The 18,594-nt window shown below is 32.4% G+C and overlaps 1 protein-coding gene and 1 pseudogene across 4 annotated transcripts; one reads left to right on the forward strand and one right to left on the reverse strand.

Annotated features, from left to right (window-relative positions):
• The first annotated feature begins 2,325 nt into the window (after window positions 1-2,325).
• LOC111300668 (protein SMALL AUXIN UP-REGULATED RNA 51 pseudogene) lies at window positions 2,326-3,403 on the forward strand (annotated as a pseudogene).
• A 3,919-nt stretch (window positions 3,404-7,322) lies between these two features.
• On the reverse strand, window positions 7,323-13,790 carry LOC111304861 (filament-like plant protein 4). Of its 4 annotated transcripts, none has more exons than XM_089758073.1 (6): window positions 13,599-13,790; window positions 12,195-12,311; window positions 11,764-11,983; window positions 9,214-11,668; window positions 9,036-9,093; window positions 7,323-8,057 (listed from the first exon to the last, which is right to left on the reverse strand). In XM_089758073.1, exons 2-6 carry the CDS (start codon window positions 12,297-12,299, stop codon window positions 7,608-7,610), a joined length of 3,288 nt encoding a protein of 1,095 aa, XP_089614199.1. In that variant the 5' UTR covers window positions 12,300-12,311; window positions 13,599-13,790; the 3' UTR covers window positions 7,323-7,607. The 4 variants fall into 4 exon arrangements, with proteins under 4 accessions (XP_089614199.1, XP_089614198.1, XP_022757700.2 ...); XM_089758072.1 differs by having other exon boundaries at window positions 7,323-8,063; XM_022901965.2 differs by having other exon boundaries at window positions 12,195-12,320.
• Window positions 13,791-18,594: the final 4,804 nt, after the last annotated feature.

The raw sequence follows: 18,594 nt of genomic DNA on the forward strand, positions 1-18,594 counted from the left end.
TCATCTTTATACCCATAATATAATATATATCATTATCTCATTCAGATATAAAATCAAATTCTTAATTGATTATAGGTAATATTGATATATCTAATTTTAAATTAGATTATTTATGGATTATATATATATAAATATATAAATATATATATATATATATTTACACTCCACTCATTAAACAAATTTCAATCACTGAACATGGTGTCAGTTCCTTTGAAAAACTGCACGCCATCATTTGGCCCATGAGTTCAGCCTTCTGTTCAATCCTTCGATCATTTTATACTGCTAAACAGGAAACCAAGTTACCATACCTGGTTGGAAATAAGAGAAAATTTTACATAAATACACCTTCTTTGTCTTAAATCAAAGCACGTTTGCTCTCAAACATTAAAACAAGGAGCTTGTAACATTAATTACGTAAAGAATTCATCTACCATCAATGTACTAATATATATTGTTTTTTTTTTTTGAAACAATATATATAGCTAAATAATAGTGTGATTTAAACGGGGCCAGGGAAGATATACAAAAAAGGGTACAGTGCCAGAATGTAACGTACGTAGGTAGCTGTAACAAAGCATTAAGTAGAGCACGAGTTGGGTAGAACCGAATACCGGATCTGGCTCTTTCTGGACCTCAGAACATAGGGGAGAGAGCCCTGGATCATAAGAAGGGGTAGATATGGAAGAGAGACAAGCGGTTCTCATTTAAGTTCAAATTTATTTCTGATTATGACTAAGCTCATATTTGGTAGTTCTTTTGCTAGCCTAATTCAAGGACCACCATACGAAAGTCCATAAAAATCCATGTACCAAGAGATCTTCAAGAAAAGAACTCTTTCGTCCTCTTTTTTTTTTTTTTTGGTTTCGAATTAATCATATTGTCATTAGGAAGTTGGGACTATTCTATTTACTTGACTCTGGTATGTATTAACTTAACAGCAATAAATTAATTTACCTATCTTCTACCCTAATCCATTTGATAAATTATAAGAGAAAGTTGGTCGAAGATTCACTTTGGGGTTTCTACAAGGACAATGAAATAATAACTTCACTTTATAGGGCAGATATTAGCTGTCTGCATCTGGCTGCTGGAAATTTATCTATGTAAATTCATGCACTTACCGCAACAAACGATTGCTTCAAAATGATTGGTTGAAGTGACGATGGGGTTATATGTGTTTGGAAGCGCCAAAGTCTACGATCTCTTTGCCATTAATTTTCAACACTGTGGTCCAGTGGGACATTTTTATGCTTAATGTCTATAGAAATAGCTCCAAACATTTATTCCCAAACTTTAACATAAGAAAACTTTGGTCACATTTTATTGAGAATACTCGATAGTGTGTAACTATATCCTTGAACCTTGATCAAAATGGTTGATTTCTAGACATCAACTTTGAGTAGTTCTAGTCATGTTAAGAAAAAATAATTTTGCAGGATTTTATGCTAACTTTGTGAGACTATTGAATCCTGAAAGCTCTTTTCATAAAAAAAAAAAAAATTGGGAGGGGAAACTGCAGACTGGCAAACGATAGCAGATGAGACAAAACCATGCATGCAATTGTATATAAAACATGAATAGCCAATAGCCAATTATAAAGCAAATGACGAAATGATTTGAGTCGATAAGCTGGGCATCAAAACCCTGCAAAAAGAAACATTCATGCTGCTATAGCAAGCACGTACATGCATGTGAATCACTGCTTTTTCATCTGCCGATCGATTCTGAGAATCATAAGCTCAAAAATTAAGAAGGGCCAAAAACCTACTGGCCACAGCAGCAAGTGGTGGTACACCTTCAGTACAGTTATTATTGACCTCTGAATTATAAACCAGACAGTTGTAAAAAGAAGAGAAGGGGGGAAGAATTGGCCTTGGGAGATTCACCTAATGTCCCTGCTTATTCATCCATTTGATTGCATTTCCTCTCACTAAAATTTGAAGTTGGTAAGGCATTGCTTCCCATATCCGGGCATGGAGTATTTTATTATCTTCAAAATTATTAGTATGAACAATCTCTTCACTTATACTAAAGATAAATGTCTACAAGACAAAATGCAATTAACTTTCATGATGGGATTTTCAAAGCTTTGAACAAGAAAATGGAAATGTGTGTCAGGTAGACTATAAAGAAGGGGACAAAACACAGAAGCAAAATCATTTTAACTTTGAAACTTGAAAATTAGCATCCCAAACAGGAAAATTTCAATTAAAGGATAGCAAGAAAGTAAGCTGGCGTGACTTATTCAGAACTCAGAAGTTACATGTTGCTGTAGCATAGCACAGTGTCAAGAAATGAATTAATGTTTTACTGCAGATTACTATTTTTCTCCAAGGCAAAGGATATGAATCCAGGAAAGAGTTTGAAGAGTAAATGTAAGAATAGGAAATACGGGAAATTGAAGGGGCCGGGCTACTTCTCAAGTAATAAAGTACAGTTGCATAGGGAAGAATTACTCGGTTGAAGCCAAGAAAGAGAGAGAGAGGGACCATGATATCCATTGGGAGGGCAACAAAAGGGTTTAATCCTAATTGGGTTGCCTTCAGGTACGTGCTGTGAGCTCACACAGACCCCAAAAAAACCATGGTCTGTCCTTTGTCCCGGCAACCCCACGTGACCTTGTTTCACACTTTTGAATTCTATTAGCTTACCATATATACCCCTTCCAACCATTTCACTCTTTCAAATACCTCTCTAAACTCATTCTCTCTTGCTCTTTCCTCTCAAATCTTAAAGAAAAATCCGTCTCTCCATTTTACCCACAAGTTTTACATTTTGAAAGAAAGAAAATGGCTATCTGGAAATCAAACAAATTGCCTCAAACAGCAGTTATCAAGCAAATCCTGAAAAGATGCTCCAGCTTAGGAAAGAAACAAAGCTGCAATGAACAAGGACTCCCTTTGGATGTCCCAAAAGGTCATTTTGTTGTATATGTTGGTGAAAACAGAGGCAGATACATTGTTCCTATCTCTTTCTTGAACCGACCGGAGTTCCAAAGCTTGCTTCATCGAGCTGAAGAAGAATTTGGTTTTGATCACGACATGGGGCTCACCATTCCTTGTGAAGAAGTTGTTTTCCGGTCTCTAACATCCATGCTCAGATGAAAGAAAAACTAGCAATCTTCAAGATGAGGCTGGTTAATGGTTAGGCCTGATGATAAACTATTTCTGAGAAGTTGTTTTTCCTTTCTTTCACCGAGTTGTTTGAGTAACTCTGACCCAAAAACCCATGAATATTATTTAATTTATCGGGTTTTAGACTTGTAAATCTGAAAAAGTTCGAAAATTTTCCTCACTGAGGTGTGGATTGTATATCAACTATCAATGTACCCTGTGAGAGAAGAGAACTATCAATATGCTACAATTTGTTCTGCATCTTTGTGCTCACATCGCATGCGCATGCTCTCTCAATCTGTCTCTTGCACGCACGAGCACTAGGCGCAGGTTAGGCACACGCTCACCAGTTTTCAGGGTTTTGTCTCTTAGCTTTCGGATTTTTTTTTTTTTTATGCCTACGCCTGTTTCTGGTTAACTCAACAGTTAAGCCGTTAAAAACGATATGTAACTGACAGCTCATTGGAATATTTTGCCAGAGATGAAGGCAAAACTCATCAAACAAAGTAAAGAAGATTAGTTAAAAACAAATGTAACTTGCTTTGTTTCGTAAACAAACTAAAACTATCATTATAGTAACTTGTTTGATTTTGTTTCTGGTTTATCTGAAACACCGGAAAGGATTTTCCTCACTATGTTTGTACATTGGTAAGCAAAAAGCTAAAAAGCTCTTTCCATTGGTCATGTCCAACCTCCAATCCCATGCAAGTTTCAGTTCTTTTCCACAACATATGCAGAGTCTTCTCAGCAACAGCAGCATCTTCTCATTGGAGTCTGTAAAATATTTTATCTTTTAGCTTTTTTTTCTTTTTTTTTGTCACTTGATTCCATCCAAAACTCACTTTTTAACACTCATTTTTACTGCTCACCGAATTCATCACCTTCGTCGGTTACTATTTAAGCTCTTCCTTTCAAACTCATAAATGTTTAAACCACATTGATCAATCAATATCCATCTAGGATTGCCATGTGATGGGGACCCACAAAGAAGAAATCTCGTATATATAGAGAGAGATGATGATCAGCAATGGCCTCAGTCAAGTAAAGTGATGACCCACAAATTGGACTTGAACGGCGCAGAAAGCAGACCAACTTGCCCCAACTCTACAATAAAATTTTGATAGATATAACACACTGATTTGTTGCAGCCATTAAATGATGGGATTAAGATCTTTATCAAGATCATACTCTCATGCTTTTAGGGCTATCCTTTTAAACTGCATTCCTTCATTTCGTGGTCCATCATCTATTCTAATCTAAACATATATAAAATTCCAAGCTCTTTTTTTTTTATTTGTAGGACCACCTCCAACAAAAAAAAAAAAAGACCGTACTGACAGGACACTGTGATCCTCAGATAGCAATGGAGGACTCCAACAATGCCTTGTTTAGGCTGTTTAGGCTTTTGCTTAGGTATAAAAATTCTAAAAAAAGGAAGATTGATGGATTTGGTGTTAGTTTAAATGCTCATTTAAAGGAATGGATGTGGCCGTTCGAGATATATTGTGGGTGGTTGATTACTTGATATATATATATATAAAGGGGACTAGGCTGCCTTTGAATTTTTTTTAAACATTTTCTTGAGTACATAATTTTGTTTTAGTTTACCATTAGTGAAAAATGGTACTTGAATAATTTCTTGAAAAGGGGTAAAAGTTTTTGCATTCATTTTTTTGAAAATATCATCTTAATTAACCGATCAATAATTTTCTTTTAATATTGTAAATTCCTTATCTTAATTGAATTACCATGCTTTTGGCAGTTGATATTGTCCGTAATAACCATATAAATTAAGTGCTAAAAGTTTATTCACAAGCGGATAACAAGCATGGCTGATTCTCCACTCATTGGGTTTCTAACTTTCAAAATCCTTTAAAAAAAAAAAAAAAAGAAAGAAAAAACCCTTAGTGGAGACAACAATTTTTTTCGGAAAATTTGTTGTAAACTTTGACCATTAGTTCATACAGTGCTCTTTGATTCTCTCTCTCTCCATTAGTGTTTTTTTTAATTATAAGCAAGCAAATTATTAAACCATTGAATTGTTGTTGGCAGAAGTTTCAGGTGTCGTAGTTAAAGAACATGGCTTCCTATCTCCGACGTTTCAGAACTAGCTCTAACTAGGCAACACGATAACATCACAAAACAATTCCTGTTCTGTTATCTTGTTCACTGAATCAGGTTTTAGTTGGTTCCCTTTTTTTTTTTCTTTAAATACGTAATCCAATCATGGACTGACTTGCAACTTTCGGAATTCTTCAATCATACTATATAATAATATACTAGTAGTTTATATATATCATACTATACGATAAAACCTAGCCCTCAGATTTCACCTGAATGGCTGATTTTTACATATTTTACCTTTCTGTATTTTTTTTCATCATCTTTTACTTAGTACATGAATTAAGTAATTAATTATGTTCGTGATCTTGAATGTGATGGGTTAAAATGCACTCAAATGTTCTGGCTAAAACATCAAAATATACTCCATATATATTCTGCTGTGACCAGGGGACCACCATCAATCAAATTCATGAAAATGAAGACAAAGGGTTCACATGTATAATAGTATGATAGGGATCTGTTTTTGCTAAAAAGGTCAGATTCAAATCTTCTGAGTAATAAACTACAGTTGGTGAATTTTTTTTTATTCCAACTACTTTATTCTTCCATGTCTTTTCAGCGGTTTTTTTCCTGTTAATTCATTCATTCATGCTTAATCTTGTCTCCTTTAGTCCTTTAGTTCCTTCCTAAAAGTAGGGTTTATCTTTGAATAAAATAACTGTCATATATCTCCTCACCTCTTTCTGTCCAAAAACCTTCAAAATTTAGGATAAATTTTCTTACATAATATGTCCATATTCATTTCATTTATGGAAAAGGAAAATCCTTCAATAGATCTTATAGTACAATTATAGTGTTGATCTTGCAGCTGTCACTTGTTTCAAGGGCAAAACGTACGTGATTAGTGGATAAAATACTTTCAAACCAATTGCTTAACAGCAAGGAGCAACTCGAAAGTGTGATCAACCATGATATCATATAATCAAATAAAGTATATTGGTAAAGCTAATAATAGAAAAGGTTTGGATTATAATCAGTAGAACTCCACGTGATTGCATCAAATCAAAGTGGTAACAGTGTCACATTATGTTTTAATATTCAGACTAATACTACTGCATGATTGAAGGCATGATTTTCCTCAAATCTTGATTAACAAGCCCATATAGATATATAATATATATATATATATATATAGAAATTCATGAATCACAAATTCATAGGATGAAAAGTTGGGATTGGATTGTTCCAACTTTCCAACGGCTCAAAGATTGATAAGCAGACATAAATCCATGATTTCAGTATGCACATGGGTCTGAACCAGCGTGAAATTTCTTCCACCTGTTTCAGCTTGAGCAACTTGACTTCGATAACTGCAAATCCCAAACCAAGAAACATATCGATAAACAATTTGTCTTATGTGTAACATAAAATATGCAGTGGTGGATCAAGTTTTTCTTTTCTAGGAGTCAAGGCAAGTTGCCTGCAGGGGCCTGTTTTTGCCGTCAATAATACAGAACAGAAAAGCAGCCTTTCACCAGTTTAGATGAGTTTGCATTCTTCACTATACCTACTATATAAGTCGGAGAAATTCTGGGAACCTTTTCTTTTGTTTTTGGGGTTTTTATTTTCTGGACTGTATTAAATGCTTAAAGGAAATATCCAAAAAGTGGCAGATATCCTGAGATTTTACTCAAGTACCTAGTTAAATCTCCTGGACTGAAAAAGATCTGAACAGATAGAATGGTTAACCAAATTTCGGATATCAAAGTATCAAACACTGGAGTCTTGAATTGCGAGCCCAAGAGGACAGAGGGGACCAAAATCTATGACGCAATTTGCTATCAATCTGTGATGTAAATTATAAGTGGGTCAGAAAAATGGAGCTAAAAACTAAACAGGCTGAAAAGATAGTCCACCATCTCTGGATGGCCCGAGCACTTTTGGGGTTCCAGAAAAGCCCATTAAACCTGCAAATAATCTGTCAGAAACTTCTTTCAGAATCTGTTATTGAAATTGTTGGAGGATAAGACTATAAAGAAAAATTTTATCTCTGTCAATAACAACAAAATTTAGAACCAAAAATATCTTTAAAATTCTTATCTGCTACTCGGTTGCTTGAAAATGATTAAATGAAGAGTATAATCGTTTAATAAAAACTGCCAAATATAATAACATTCAAAATATATTGAACAGTTTAGAACTATGTCACATTCACTTGGGCAAATTACAAAGGGAATTGAAGTGAGGAAAAAAAATATAGCAGATATGGATAGCATATACAGTCATTAGTTACAAAATTACTTTGACGTCCAAAGCATCATTTCAGAATGTGAAATCCAAAGAAGTATGAGGTTTGTAAACTTTGGTTCTTCTAATTATTATTAAGTGGCCTCATCAACCATCAACTTTTATGCCCACGAGCTTGCAGGTTTAATGGTCATTCTTCCCTTTGGAGGAAAAGAATCTGCTGAAACCTCGTGATTGTTTCTCCAGCAATGGGGTAGAAGAGGAAGATGAAGAGCTTGAAATGGTAGACCTGCGTTTCGAATTATTTGAATTGATTGGCGATCTCAAAAGGTTTGCTTCAGTATCAGATGGGCTGCATGGCGTGTTAAATGACTTCGTGGGGGACTCTGCACCTGTTTTGCTTCCATTGCCAGAAGCAGCAGTGTCTATCTCTGCCTCATACAAGTCTTGCAAGTTCACGCTGCTGGTAGTAGGTTCATTCTCACGGAAACCTTCACCCTTTTGGCTCCTCTCATTGTATGTTGATCCCATCATATCTGTCTGAGGACGCAAAGATTTCAATTGCTTGCCAAGAAGGAATATGGTTTCTTGACACTCAGCTAGTTTCTCTGCTGCAGCTGCTAATTCTTTCTCCTGTGACTGACGGAAACAATCTTAAGTCAGGTGCTTTAAATTTGATTATGCTTATCAACAAACTACAGCTAGCATGAATCATAACTACAGTCATGGTTGCAAATAAGAAATCCTTCCTAATAAGGATTGTTCTTTGAAAATAACTTTGAAAACTGATCATATATTTGTTGGATGTGCTTGGTGTCAGTTGAAGATTACTAACTTTAGCAGCACAGCAAATCTGTTCTAAGTTCTCTGTTGTAAAGGCAGTTGACTTCTAATGATCTTTTTGTGCCTAAATCCTATGAAGTCACAAATTCATACAGAAACAATCTGCTTTATGCCAGTAAAATCTGGCTAAGGTGAATATATGATATTAAAGAAGCAGAAATTAACCATTTATTGGCAACCTAATATATTAGGTGTAATGGTCAACTTTAAATGGAGACCACATGGGGAACGAAAGATTGGTTTGCCACTAATGTCATTGGGAGAGTAGTTATATTGTCAACAAGCTTAGCTTTTATGCGACAATAATTAGTTGAAGATTTAGTGCCCCCAAAAGAAGCACTTAAAAGGAATTCTGTAATGGCATAAACAATGTATAAATGAGCAAAAAGTTTAAATAACAAATATGTAACACAAGACAACACAACTTAATTAAAGTAAAAGTAGTAAGTTCATACTAATAGAAATCTTTATCTAAAATTCAAATTCATGCGAGTTGACTTAAGGTTCTAACACTCTAGTATCAACTTTAAAAACAATGGATGCATGGAATTTTCAAAGGCAAAACTTTAACTTTCTGTAAAGGCTTTTGGAAACTACCATAAGGACTTCGTTTATGTTAGATTCTTATTTCAGGAAAATGGGACAATGTAAAAGCATTTTGCTGCTAGTTGATGTATGGATATTGGGTATTTGTTAACAGTAATATTAGATTTCAAAGTGGGTTTGGAAAAACCAATTTTAAGAAGACAAGATAAAATATAGCCTCACCTGCTTGCTCTTGGGGTCATTATCAGCGGCTGAAGAACAAACAGAACAGTTCTCATTCCTAAACGTGGTGGAAAACAATTATGTTAGAGATAATTATATGTAAGCATATAGAAAATAGAACCACACAACTATTAGTTCATAGCAACTCCACACCGTATGAAAGGAGTTTGATGCTTACCTTTGCAATTGCTCTTCTAGTTCCTTACATCTGGCTAAAGCATCATGATGATTTCTCTTTTCATCTTGAAGCTCATTTTCCAGAGTTTCTATTTTTACACGAAGCAGGTTCACCTCAGTCTCTAACTCCTCTGCATGTGTTTCAAGTGATCTATAAGACTCAGCCATGCACTTGAGCTGTGTCTCAGCCAAGCTGTTTGACTTTTGTGCAGAAGCCAATTGAGATCTAGTTTCTGCTAAAAGTTGCTCGGTCTCATATAATTGAGACTTAGTCATCTCCAGATTTTCAGTACATCGAGCAAGATCGATTTCCATATTTTCTTTCTCCAACTTCAATTCTTCAAACTCTTCTGAAGAAAATTTGCTTGATTGTTTTGGTTCATAGTCTGAGACCAGGTTACCGTCATCAGGAACCTCAGGATTGGAAGTGGGATTTGAAATATGGGCATAGCCATTTTGATATCTTCCTCCCGATGAATCCTTTTGGGTTACCTTATTCTCTAGTAAAGCAACCTTATCTATGCAATCAGGACTGTTGATTTCCACTTCATTACCCTCATAGCCGAGCACATTGAATCTTAATTCACTGGCTTTAGCTAAAACAGTAGAAAGATCAAAAATGAAATCATTCAAACTAACAATGCTGCATAAGACCTTATGGTAGGTGGCAGAGAACTCCTCAATTTTATGGCTTAATCCGTTGCCATCAGAGCATATGTCATCGACTGCCCTTGCTTCCGTTCCCAGGGACAGTACAAAGCCATGAATCTGAGAAATTGCAGCAGCTAATTCTTGACTTATACTTTGCACAGTTTCTGTAGTAACCTTATCACACAGGGACATAGCCATTTCCTTCTCTGCAGTTAAACTACCATCTCCAGGATAAGCCTGCCCGTTGCATGTGCTATCAGAGCCGTGCATGTCCTCAGAGACTCCATTTACAGTGTGCTGGCTCAGGCCGTCATGTGCATCCTGCACAGCATGTCGGATGTCCTCCAGAATTTTCTGCACGTCTGGATCCTTAGACATTGATTCAAGCACCATAGAGAGCTTTGTTCGAAGCTTCATTAGAGGCAACTGGTCTGCATCAGATTCTGGATACACTACTAACAAATCAATATTAGGACATACATGATTTACAGATGGAGACAGATTATGCTGCTTTTCAGACTGGAGTTCCTTCCAAGAAATCTCTCCTGAAGCATCACCATTAACAGTTTCAGCTATCTTATTGTTTGTACAATCTGAAATGGTGATAGCACCATTTGCATTTGAATCACTTGAAGAACAAGCCAACTTCTCCATCTCTAGAAAGTCGTCCATAAGGTCCAAGTGCTTCGCATTTTCAGTTCTGTTGGACTTCTTAGTGTTCTTTTCCTTCTTGAATTGAGAGAGCTCAGAGATCAAAGCTGTTGCCCAGGACTCGGCACAGCTTCTGTCATCATCATTTCCATCTTCAGACACAGAAGTCACACTTGGTGGATTGCTAGCATTTTGACTTGAGTAAACTTCTGCAGGAACTTGAACAATCGCTTTTGAAGGACTTCTCTGCTGGTTGGTGATGGCAAGTTGAGCTTCTAAAGTTTGAAGCTTGCTTGATGTCTTAGCACATAGACTCCTAGAAGCCAGAAGTTCACTGTTACGCTTTGCCAAAGCTTCTTTCAGCATCTTCGTTTCTTCTTCCATTGCCAATAAACGTTCTGTGACAAACTCATTCTCTTTATGGAATTTCTGTGCATTGTCAAGGGAAAAGTCAGTCACTGTGGACAGGTGTGGAGTAGAAGGCCGAACAGGAGACCTCTTTAGTCTAGTATCTCTGTAATCCCTTCCTAAACTCTCGACCTCTAGCTTCATTTGGGCAAGTGCAGCAGGTCCTGGCAACTTTTTCCGCACAAGACCACGTAGTCTTTGGCATTCTGCTTCTAGCTTTGCTATCTTTTTGACACCCTCCATATGCTGCTTGTTAGCTGCTTCTGCAGATCTCATGCTCATATTCTTTTCTTCGTTACGAATTTCTAGCTCTTTGGAAACTACATGCAATTCATATTTCAGTGAATTTATTTCCTTTTCACATGATTCAATGTTACCGTTCAGAAGCTCAATCTCAGTCTTAGCTTGTGATTTTTCTTCACTAATCTTGATCAGCATGTTAGAACGTTCTTGCAAAGACTTTGATATTGCAGCATTTTCAGCTTCAGACTTGAGGAGCTTTTGGTCTAAATTAGCAATCTTAGTTTCAAACTCGAACTTGATCTTTTCACATTGCTTATTTTTGCTAATTAACAACTCTTGAAACTTCTGTTCGTGCTCTTCTTTCAGATTTCGGATTTGCCACATGCACTCTTTAAGAGCACCATCTAAATGTGATGCCCTATCTTCAGCGGTGAGCTTCAAAAGTGTAACAGATTCCAGGTGATTTTTTAATGCCACGGCTTCTGCTTCAGCTTTTTCCCAACCTATAGCAAAACGGATACATAGACTAAGAAAAATTCAAACCAAAATTAATTGGAAGACCTATGGTCTTACATTAGACTTCAAAGCATAGACTAACCTGAGACTGCCTCTTCTGCAACTTTGGTGTGCTGTTTCACCAGCTCCTCCTTGGTAGAAATCTCTGAATTGGCTGTAGAGAGCTTTTCATTCAAGTCCTTAATCTCATCCTCCAACATCTGAAATTGTTCCTCAAATGTTTTCACTTGATTCTCCAAACCAGTGAGATGTGAAAATGATTCTACAGAAATTTGAACATACTTTGGCTTTTTGTAGATATCCTGTTCAAAAAAGAAAACCACAACATTGATATCAGGTCAAATAGCTCAAAAATTCAGATAATAGATAGATCCAGATCTCTGTTTCATCTAAGATAATGTACAATGATTATAGCATGAAATAAAAATCCAGAATGACAAGAAAATAACAAATTCTCCAAGTAAGAATGTTTGATGTGTTTTAGTTAAGTAAAATTTTGTAGAAAAAATTAACCTGATCGACTTGAGATGCAACTGAAGCCAAAGTAGCGGCACCAGCTGCAGCAGCCGCTTTATCAGCTTTATCTGATTTTTTCTTCCAAAGCCAACGGCGGTCCATCACTTAAATCCCCTTTATTACCTAAACCAAGAAGATCATATAATTTGTTAAGAAAAAATATTCAAAGAAAAAAAACTGAAACAACTACTACATTTTAAACATCACAGCCTCTTTCCAACCCAAAAAAAAAATTGTATATGACTAGGGCTACACGTTGCAGCCACCTGATTGAGATCATATTAGCAATATTACTCTCAGATATGTTTCCAACATTTTATTTCTGATTGAAATGAAAACAATTTCAAACCAAATTCAATTTATTTAAAGAATATCCAAAGACCATAAAAGAAACAGTCTGGTGACAGCTAATTGCCTCACATATTCAGTCTGGAAAATCCAGAGTTGAAATAAACCAAATGTCTTTAAGGACTTTGAAGTAACCCTCCAAAGACTAATGCCAAGTCTTAGAAATTCACAAAGAAATACAAGAATTAAGAATCAAAGGCTGTTGAGATATGAAACAGAAAATTGACAACTAATCATCATAGTAGGTAACATTTCTTTAACATTGACTGATGGAAAAATATTTTGGTACACATACACCAAATTATTAATTCTCTCTTATTTATTGTCACCAAGAATCCTAAGAACAAAGTCTATTACACATTATTTACTGGTTTAGATCTTCAGTGAGCTAAAATTCACTTATTGGCCAAAAAAACTAAAATTCACTTTGACCAAGCCAAGTAGTAACACAGCTGTCAGATAAAAATCTTCTTCTCATTCATCCCACATTTTCTCAGCCACCAAACAGATCATAATGCGAGGGGAAAACATAAAAAAAATTGCAAACCTAAAAAAGTGCAAAACAGATTGTACTACTAACAATGAAGAACAAGAAGAAAAAAAGAAGGAAAAAAAAAAGTGATAGAATAAAGATAAGATCGTCGCTGTTTCAAGTGTTGCAGTTGAATCAGATGAGCTTGCATTTTCAAGCCAACCAAGTTCATCAATGGCTCCATTTCAATTGCAATCAAAAGGCTAAAGATCTTAGAATCAAAAGCTCATTTCATCTCAATTAAACGACATAGTATTCGGTTAAATGTAAAAGGAATTTACTTAAGGCAATGAGATTTAAAGAAGCAAACTTGAGAGAAACAGAACATAAAAGGCTTGAAGTGGAACAAATCCGAAAACAGGAAACTTCACCGACAAAAAATAACAGAAACAAACTAAGTGCAGAAATGAAAACAAAAGCATAATATGAAACATTCACAGTTAAACATAAACTAAAGGAATCAATAAAAAAAATACCATATATTATTTAAAAGTCACATTTTTACACAAACTTGAACTTACCTTAAAAAATGTAACTTTCCACAGGAGTTTGGATATGAACAAAGAGTTGTTTGAGATTTAAAGATTAAGATCCAAACTTGTGGTGTTTTTTGCTAATGTTCAGGTTTTGTGAAAGAGAAAAGAAGCGATGGCAATGGCGGTAGAAAACAAGGCGAAGGAGGATGAAGAAGAGATGGTGGAGTTGGGTAAGGTGGACAATATTTTGGACTTAGGTGTCACTTAAAAGGCAAAACGTTTGCAAAATTAAAGTTCGAAAACTTGACCTTTTTTGTGTTTTAAAATTATGGTTATAGATAATTTGAGGGCCAAAAGTAATGCCGATTGGACGCAATTACCCTTGGGAAAGTAAAAAATGACAAACGGGTCGTGTACTCTTGTGCTACAAGCAACGGCTGAGCTGTACCAAGCGGTGTTTGGAAAGTTCTGTTTCTGTTTTGCGTTTTGTATATGTTACGACTTTGGACCACCGTCACACTACAGCTCATAAGTTTAATAACTATTGTCTACTACCATTCGCCGCCGCGGCATGCTGCATCCATGGACAGTCACATCTTGACCGTTCTTTTACTTTGGATTTTTCAGTATATCTTCGTTTGAGACTTGTAATTAGGTATTGGTGTCTTTGATTTGATCTAGATCCAAGCTACAAGATTGTTGTCCTGTGAATGATTACTGTTTGGAGATCTTAGGTGATTACTGCTACCCTCTACTCTTTTTTTTAGGGGGGACACAATAATCTTGGATTAAATATTTTTTACAAAAATCAATGAATGAAATCAAACAAACAATATCAACCATTGAACCAACTTATAGTTTCAAGACGTTGTTTTATCACTAAATAAAACATCATTTAACTGCCCGAAATAATATGATTTGGTATGGAGCTGGGTAATGATTAGGTAATTGTGTAATTGTCATTACTCTAATGGAAAAAAGAAAGTAGAGGAAGCAAGGAAATTATAAATTTGATAATTTTAAATATGAAATAAAAATAATATAATTTAAAATTTTAATAAAAAATATAAATAAAATTAAATATATATTTTTTATATTTTTATATTAAAATAAATTATAATACTTAATTTTTATATAAAATATAATAAAAATATATAAATTTTTAATATTTTTTATAATATAAATATACGACTTATCAAAATCACTTGACGGAATGAAATGACAGATGTAGGAAGTCCCGGTTGGCCTGTTATGACGCTAAAATAAAAGCCGTATATAATTGGGAACTACGACAGCAAGCAAAGCTTAGCTCACTTGAAGACACGTACGACCCTCCTTAAACATATACATGCACAGAAAATTATTCATGAGAAAATTACGTGACAACTTATCCGATGGGAAATCTGTATTACAACTTTAAATAAAAGCAAAGCCTCTTTTTTTTTTTTTTTTAATTTTCTTTACTTGATGGTAGAATGTCAGTCTCTATATGTGCAATCAGGGCTTTTTCTATTCATCCAAGCCATTCAAATTAAGGGTAGAAAATGAGGGAAGTTGTCACATAATTTTCTCTTCATCATTTTTTTCTTTTTGAAGCATACATGAAAATATTATACAAGTAATTGGATAATTTTTTTTTCTGACATAAAAATTGAAAGGGAAAGAGAGATTTAGAACTTATCTCACAAAGGGCTAACTACTATTATGCCTTTTCTAAGTGGTTGCATCTAGAAACAAAGCTTAATCAATGTATTGATTTAGATATGAACTACTCTTGAAGTTGATAAGTTTAATTTTATTGGTCCGCTAAGTAAAATAAGGAGATTGTATTGTTTCATGATGTAATTTTATTTAAGTTGGCAGCCATAAGTTTGGGAATTACAAAAATAAAAATGCATCAAATTTAAAGTTTAATCTAAATAACTTACTTATATTCCTTAAAAATTAATTTAAATAAATTAAAATTTGATTTTTAATATTTATAAATTTTTCTTTATCGTTTTCCGTTAAACCTTGACTTTTTTTATACTAAAAAATAAAAATGCATTCACTGTAGATGACGGTAAAACGTTATTTTTATTTCCAAAACAGGAAAAAAAATTATAAAATAAAAAATACTATTGGCAGGTAATTCCATCACTATCAAATGACAATATCAAATGACACAGAAGATAGGTTTTTAAAAAATAAGATAATTTTTTTAATTAACAATTATATAACAATATCAAATGATACAGAAAATAGTTTTTTAAAAAATAAGATAATTTTTTTAATTATAAATTATATAATTTTAAATTTATTCAAATATCAAACTTATTCAAATTATAATTAAAAATTACATCAATTTATAGATATATTTTTTAAAATTAAAAATATAAAATATGGATTTTATTTTTTTGAATAAATAATTTTAGTTGTTTACCAAATAACCTTATTTAAAAATTTATTTAATTATGAAAATCTTTGAAACATATTTAAAAATTACAAAGATTAATTTTATCCAAATCTTTCAATAATCTTTTTTATCTTGATTTAAAATTTTATCTTTTTAAAAAATTTACATAAAATATTAAAAATTGAAGCAACTTTATGTAAGATTTTGAAAATTCAGAAAAATTTCATCCTAAAGTTTTAAATAATAAGGTCATTAAAACAATTATATCTATTTGAACTCTAATTTTCAAATTTATATTTCAAATAAATACTAAAAAGTTAATATAATCTTTATCACTTATTATATCTATTTTTAATTTTAAAAATTTAATTTAAAATTTTTTATTTAATCCTAATTGTCACTAAAAAATTCTTAGATTACAAATATAATATGCTATACATCATTTTTAAAAATTTTTTCATTAAAAATTTTCAAGGTATATTCTATTGCTATTGTAATTTTTTTATTTATAATTTTTTTCAAGATATATTTTATTGTTATTACAATTTCATTCTGATGAAAAATATTTTTTTTTCAATTTATTTTTTTCACATATTTTCTAACATTTTTCATATTTTACATAATAATTTAATCAAAATTACTAAAGTAAAAATATATTAATACTTCTTTTATTATTTAATTTATCATTTAGTAGTATATATTTTTATTTTTTTAAGAAAAGCATAATTTATTTTTATTTGATATAATTTTATAGGTGTATAAATATTATTGTAAACAAAAATATCCAAATGAGAGACATAATTTTTTTTACTATTTTTAAAAAATTTATTTTTTAATGGTCAATCAATTTATGTAAATTATATATATTATGAATTTTAAATATTTAAATATAATTAAAAAATTAATATATATATATATATTTATATTAAGTAAATAAAATTATTTTATCGTTGTAATATAATATTATTATAAAGTGCCAAAAATTTCTTAGTTGTCCCAACTCTCGTTTGGTCAACTTAAATTCAACTAATTAATTACTACAATAGCAGCAACAAAATTATTTGTTCAAAAATCATATTATAAATAAAACAATATATTTTCCATTGTTTGTCTTTAGATTACAACAAAAACAAATTTTATTCAATTCAATGGACTATAATTGGTTTGGTTTATGCATATTATCTCATTGAATCATCTTCATTTTGGTTCGATTCTGAGCGCCCCCACTTGAAATCCCTCCGATCTTTAATTAATTCCATTTGACGGCTACGATTCATTTTCTCTCTAGCTTCTCAGCTTGGTTAGAGTCGGAAATTATGACTTTCATTTTCTTTACGTATGAGCTGTAGTAATTAAAAAATCAATGGCAGGCCAGGGAAGAGGCCAAGGGGGTATGTGTGGCGCGTGCAATACACTATACAGAGTCACAAACTGAGAAAGAGGACATAATTTCTTTCTTTTTTAATGATTAAAAATGGGCGGAAGAGGAGAGAGGATGTGACAACATTTAGAATGGAACGGATGTGACGGTGAATGAGACATTAACATCACATTCACATGACATTTTCATTTTCAATAGTTGCATTCATAAGCAACCCCAACATTAGTCCGGGAAAATAAATGGGAAGTCTTATAAATTTGGTTTGAATCATTATTATATATGAATTCACCTTTATATATATATATATATTTCTGAAAATAACTCTTATGGAATTCAATGTTTGAACCATTCAATCTTTTTGAGAGAGGTCGGCAGAGCAACAGTGCAACAATATTCGGGGTGAGAAACAAATATAAAAATTAAAAATTAATTTGAAATAATAATATTTATTCGATTTTAATAAAATAGTTTTTATTTAAATTAATTTAAATTTAAATATTAAATGTATAATTTTAAATCTAAATATAGAAATAAAAAATTAAATTAAATTATATATTTTTAATTTGTTATAAAAAATTAATATTATATATATTTATTTAAATATATTTAAAAATCTTATTAAAATGATATTTAAAAGCAAAAAAATTTAAATTTAAAAATTGATGAAATTAAACTAAATAAATAAAATTTGATTCAAATTGAATTGATTTTAAAAAATTATCGATTCAAATTTAAAAAAATTTAAAAAATTTATAATATTATGTATTATTCAAAAAAATTAAATTAAATTTTATTTTATTTGAATCATTAATCACTTCTAAACAACATCCATAAGTAGTTAAAAAAAATTGTCATGAATTACTTTTAAATTATAATAAATTTTTAATATAATATTTAAATTTAAATAATTTTTAATATGATATTTAATTTATCAATTTATTAATTAATATACATATTTTAAAGCTAACAATATTAAAAATAATATAATATTAATTAATGTATTTATAATTTAATTGTCGCTTATCAATTTTTTAAATTAAAATAAATATTTTACTTTAAAAAAAAAAAAAAGACACTTGGTCCCCAATGACCACAAGTTTCTGTGTCATCATAACCTTTGTGTAACGTGGGGACCACGAGGAAGAAAGGAAGAAAACAAGTTTGGATACACGTGTCAATGGAAAGTAACGACGTTTCATATAAGCCGGGTGCTGAGGGCTTACTTACAGAAACTGACAGCGTCGGCAGAGAGAAAATGAAGTGAA

Source organism: Durio zibethinus, chromosome 3 (genome assembly GCF_047325235.1).
Source record: "Durio zibethinus cultivar Kanyao isolate XHJ-2024 chromosome 3, ASM4732523v1, whole genome shotgun sequence".
NCBI classification, from domain to species: domain Eukaryota; kingdom Viridiplantae; phylum Streptophyta; class Magnoliopsida; order Malvales; family Malvaceae; genus Durio; species Durio zibethinus.